The sequence below is a fragment of the Trypanosoma equiperdum genome (genome assembly GCF_001457755.1).
Source record: "Trypanosoma equiperdum strain OVI genome assembly, contig: ctg_356, whole genome shotgun sequence".
NCBI lineage: Eukaryota > Euglenozoa > Kinetoplastea > Trypanosomatida > Trypanosomatidae > Trypanosoma > Trypanosoma equiperdum.
The window spans coordinates 45,789-51,458 of record NW_027124261.1 but is presented as its reverse complement, the minus strand read 5'-3'; the positions used below and the strand labels follow the sequence as shown (position 1 = coordinate 51,458).

The 5,670-nt window shown below is 52.6% G+C and overlaps 1 protein-coding gene across 1 annotated transcript; it reads right to left on the bottom strand.

Moving 5' to 3' along the window:
* Nucleotides 1-1,154: 1,154 nt before the first annotated feature.
* TEOVI_000142800 (uncharacterized protein) lies at nt 1,155-5,255 on the bottom strand (the record flags this gene model as incomplete). Its single annotated transcript, XM_067224658.1, has 1 exon — nt 1,155-5,255. The coding sequence occupies one exon, from the start codon at nt 5,253-5,255 to the stop codon at nt 1,155-1,157; it is 4,101 nt and encodes a 1,366-aa protein (XP_067080759.1).
* Nucleotides 5,256-5,670: the final 415 nt, after the last annotated feature.

Below are 5,670 nucleotides of genomic sequence, written 5' to 3'. Positions count from 1 at the left end.
GGGGGGGGTGGGTGGGTTGGGTGCAATGTCCTCGTTGACGGTTTTGGCTTCCCCACTAACTTGGACGCTTGTCAATGCGTATTTCACTCGGGTCCCATCGAAGCGTTTCGGACTTCCATTAGGCCGCCAAAGCCACCCTTTTGGTTTCCTACAACCATCAACAAGTTGAGCGTCGACCACCCTACTGTCACCTGCCCCCTTTTAGCGACATTGGCTCTTAACTCGCAAGTGGCTGAGCTCCAGAAACTGCAAGAGCAGTGCCACCACACTAAAGCACAGGTGCCACATCATCCGGCATAGCCATTCCCCTCCGTGCACAGCAGCCCTGTTGATCAGGAGCTTCACTGTTATCGGGTAACGCAATCTGCTTCAGACGACGCCCTGACGGCGTACGGACGTGCTTGGCAGTCCTTCAACAAGGCCAGGGGTAAGTCCAAGGGGTGAAAAACTTCATTCGTCGGTGAAGCTCTTCCACCGTATGAAAAGGCAGCAGTCACCAAGCAGAGCAATGGAAGGCTAACTGTCATCTTGCATTTAATTCAAAGGGGAGGGAATTCCACAAGATGGGATGGCGCAACTGTGCACCGATTAAAGATAGATACACAGGGGAAAAGGGGACAAAGGTACCGAGCACGTGCGCACACAATAACAGTAAGAAACTGGAAGTAGTAAGGTGAGCGTATAGCGGAAGGGTGGCAAAACCATTCTCCGGGAGAAGCTTTTCCCCTCTACCACAAAGCGCAAAGAAACCAGCGAGGAAACAAGGTGGGAAGCAGAAAATTGGGAATAGACGTAGCTACAACGAAAAACAAAAATAGTATTGATAATGATATCGACCCTACCGCCATCGCATGGAACCGCAATCGGTTACTTCTTGTTTACACGGGTGCGTCGCCCACACGTTTCCAAAGTGCTTTTGTGTGCCATACTACTAATTACACTATGAGACTCCGCGCACACCCTTCCTGTTTACTAACTTCAACTAAATGTACATACTCTTTTTGTTACACAAAAACAAGCACACTCACGTTGGTGAGTGAGTTGGCGAATGCTACCTGAGGGTTGCAGCCAATACATATTGCCAACGCCGGCGGGGCACGTTTGCTGACGCATGATTGAGGTCCACACCGCAAACGCGTACACATCAAATCACGTCATTTGTCCTTCGAGGGGATCCGTGCATCTCTGAAGTGGTAGCTGCTCGCGCCTTTGAGTGTCCTCCTCGCGTCTACCCACGGAGACTCCTGTGTCTCAAGTGGCCCGCGGAGCTGCTGTGGCACTACATTAAAACCATTCACCACCATGTCCATAACGCGCCCCAAACTTTCCTTCTGTGTATGCCGTAACGCCTCGCAGCGTTTCTCCCACCCTCCCATCCATTTCTCCCACATAACAACCAGATAGGCGGCGAAAGCAGATCCCCGACACACGCGCTTCAATATACTTCTTGTACGGATATTTGTTGCCACCTTCTGGAAGATAAGTTTGGCCATCTTTTGGTTTCGGTCCTTTTCCTCCCTTCGGAGCATCACCACCGCCTCACGCATCCACGTGGGCAGGGCTCCCCCATGCTGCAAGCGCCTCGCAGCAGTTGCGTACGGTAGTATTTCGCTGGAGAACCCCTGATTAAACAACGCACTTTGCAGATGGTGTTTGACCTGAGAGACGCCCTCCCGCACGTTCCGTCTAGCGTCAGAAACTGTGCTTCCAAAATCGTATCTGAAGACTCTGGGTGTCAGACACGCGAGGTCCCTGGAGTACTCCGGTGGCTGAAGCCGTCTTAGATACTCCAAAATCTCCTCACAGGAGTTGCTCCTTACCGCGCCGTGCGTGGCCCCGAGCCTCGCACATCCTAACCTTAAGCGCGGAACCAAGAATCCTGGGCCGGTCTTGTACGGCACAGGGGGTTGGTACTTCCTATCACCCTCCTCGGCAAGTGGGGCACAAAACATCGCATCACCAGCAACCGTCCAGCTTGAAAACCTCTCCCTCCAACCCCCACCACCCCCTTTGCTCATATGCGCATGAAGTGGCCGAGGATTCTGCTCTGTGTTTCCATCGCCAGAGTCCACGCAGGGGTGGCCAGCGAGTCTCCACATTTCTCGACGCATTGCTTCCAGTGGCTCTTCCCACACCCCCGTGTCCACACCTGTGGGCGGAGTGGGATCAGATGGCCAAAGAGTGTACGATCCATCCTCCAACTCATTATCGCCCCTAAATGGGTAGGAGAAGAAGTGCGAATCGCCCTGGTTAGTGCCCGACTGGCGTGGAGTCCTTCTTTTTCCCAAGTCAGCTAACCGCCTTTGTACATTCTCGGGCTCGGATGCGTGCATGTGTTCTTCTCGTTCCCACCACTGTCCTCCTCCACCTCCTCTCCCTTCTCTTTGCCATTGCTCTCGTCCCTGTTTCCACAAGCGGTCCTGTCCTTGACACTGTTCTTCTTGTTTCTGCCAACGTTGCCGTTCCCGTTCCCGTTGCCGTTCCTGCCCTTCTTGCTTCTGGTCGAGTGCCGATAGGGATGACCTACGACTACCGCAAAGGGATTTGCTTGGGCGTTCACCCTTTTGCACGAGGGCCCTGTCAACGTGTTCACTTGTTGATTTCATAATGGCATCGTACAGCCGATTCTGCATCCACTGCTCATCAGTTAAGTTAGGAGACTCTGGGTGACGCTCCAAAACAATGCCTTGTTTCCCGAGACGGTCCAACACCTCTTGCTCCGCCACCCCCTTCACTACCTCCTTGACAACAGCTGATAAGGCCTGCTTTGTGCGGGTTGCCGCCACTTGCTGGCCAGTGCCCGAGTGCTTTTCGAGGGCATCAACACATTTCCCCATTACGTCAAACATCTCGTTCATTTCGTTGATCATATTATGGCATGCATCTCGTAGCGTGGACACCTCCTTACTCAGGGCCCGAAACGCACTGTTAACCTTCACCCCGCCCCTCGCAGCCCTCCTCTTGGTCCTCGCGCTTAGTCGTTGCTCTGTTGCCAAGCTGACTGTTGAATTACGGGTTCGCCCTTTGGTAGCAGCACTCGTCAGGCGGCTAGCTGCGCTGCGGTGGGCACTTCTCCGGGAGCCCGCAAAAGAGATATTGGACCTATCGCTTCCCCGTGCTGAATACTTTTTAGCCCTGGTGTTAGCGTTTTCGACTCCCACTCCCTCGAAGGGAGCTTCATCACTTAATTGTGAGGGGGAATCCACCCAGCGACCGAGGTGGTGAGTTTCGCTGTCCGAATCACCATCTTCAGAAGAATACACGAGTTGGGAGCATTCAGATCCCTCGCGGCTTCCCACCTGATTCCACCCACCTTCGCTCGCACCGCTCACATCACTTCCACTCAATGCTGCCGTCCTGATGCGGGTGGACAAACCGCCGACATCTTCAACAGCTAAATTCTTACGAGTCGACAACACAACCGCAGCGTGGTGGGGCAACAGCCCGTTCTTGTAAGAAGTTTCCATTCCTTGTATTGGCATTCCAGGGTCGTTGAAGTCAACGTTTCCGCCGCCCGTTTCAGCTAGTTCTCTCGCCGCAGCGGAGGACATCTCCGTATACCCACTATTCTGAGACGCGGTTAGCAGACCATTAGGCAAAACTTGCCCCATAAGAGAGTGCAATGGGTGCCCCAAATCACCTGACAGGGAGGTAAGCGTGCGCGTAGCATCCTGCGTAGTAGTAAAGAAGGAAGTCTGGTTACCAATCAAGGTGCTCATTGGAGAGACTCCGGAGCCTTGCAACACGGCGGTCCTGGAAGCGCCAGCAGCCGGGCTTAGGTGTGAATTGGAGGTGTTCAGGGACTCTCCGGGCATTCCGGCAACTTCTCTCCCACTAAAAACCATGGACATATCCCTCTCTTCCCCACAAGAAGCGTCCTGTGAGAATTTTTTGCTGGCACCCACACACGCACTGTGGAAACTTACGTGCTTGTGGGACACATTTGCATCATAGTCAAGCATTGCCATGCTCCTGCCAACTTCCCACTCCATTAGCTCCTGCAACTTTTCACATTTGATGAACGCACGCATGAGGGCATCAGACAAAGGTACCTCCTCCGCCAACGTGCTCGCTCTCTCTTGAATACGCTCAAGTTTATAAATCGCCTTACTGCTCATAGTTCTGGAAACGGAAACATCCCGCTGCGACTGATCAAGATCTGGAAAACTCCCGGTTATGTTAGGTTGAGACATGAATTTAAGCGTCTCGTCGCCAGGCTTCCCTTCCAGCGAAACTTCACAAAGACCATTACCACCGCAAACAACAAGACTATTTTCCACGGAAGCAGGGGCACCGTCGTCTGCGCGCACCGCGGACTGGGCAGCTGACACACTTTTCTCTGCATCTCCCGTGAGTGCCGTGAGCTGAGGAAGAGTCTTGGTTTGCTTCTGTGAAGCATCAGTTACCACATCCGCCTTAGATTCAATGTTTGCCTCTAGAGTTTCTTCTGACTTCAACTCCCCCACCTTTTCCGTGTGAGTTAGGAGTGTTTCCACCATGCTTCCGTTGCGAGAATTCGACATCGAGTGGGCGACCACAGGCCGCGCGCGGACTCTTTGCGCTGCTTTCACAGTCTTCTGTTTCTTTGCGCTCACAGGGCCCATGTTCAACGCGACGCGTAGTTTCTGGCAATCCTTCTCCATTTGTCTGTTTGCCTCAATGAGGAGGCGCATGTCTCTGAACACCTCGCTCTCGTCTTTTTTCCCACTGCCTCTAAGGCCGTCGCACACGCGCTGCAGCTGCCTAGCTTTCATGGTATTTGCCACACATTCCGCCTTGAGGGCCTTAGCTCGGGCCTCACTCATGCACAGAAGTCGCGTTACCTCAGCCAACTCGCTCTGAACTGAGCTAAGCGTTGTTTCCAAGGCAGTGATGCGCTGCTTCTGTGAAGCTTCAATATCGCCCAATAGGCGGATGCGCTCCTCCAAGACTTCCTGGACTTCACTAGCTTTGAACACCCTTCCAGCACGACAGTACACAAACTTCTTGACGATATGCTCCACCTTTTCGTACGTGTCCCAGTCCCCTTCACGAGAGCCACGGCGATTCTCGTTGAAGTGAAGCGCCTCTTCAATCTTTTCAATGTTGCCGTCATAGAACTCCATATCCAGCTCACGCTTGCGCGCTGCAATCTCCTGCTGCTGAGCATTCATCTCCTCATAGTCTGCATATACGCGCTCGAGAAGGTTCCATCGTTCCTCATCTGAGGGTTTCGCCTTGCCGAGTACATAATCACTTCCAAAGCACTGGGCCATTGTTCGACAGCAGCTCCTCAGGCTTGCCTTGCCTTGCCTGTGCCTTCCCCTTTCCACTTTAAATTTTTTTTTTCCTCCAACAGCAAACACAAATTGAATTATCACTATGCTGTTAGGTCACTTTGTACCTATCCTAGGTCACTTAAAGATGTGAAAAGGGTTGTAGCGAGTAAAAGGGCAGTCTTATTTTTGTCCACCGTCGGTGGTGTATGGAAGAGAAACGTTTTTCACCAAGAGAGTGGGTAGTACCAGTAATGAAAACGAAATGAACAGTGAATGTGGCCCCCCCCGAGCCCCGCACTGAAACTGATGCATATGTAACTGACTTATGGCATGCGAACGCTTTTCGTTATCACTTCCATCTGCAGCTGCCCCCTCCATTCTACTAACTTCAATAGCGACTCATTGCCTTCTC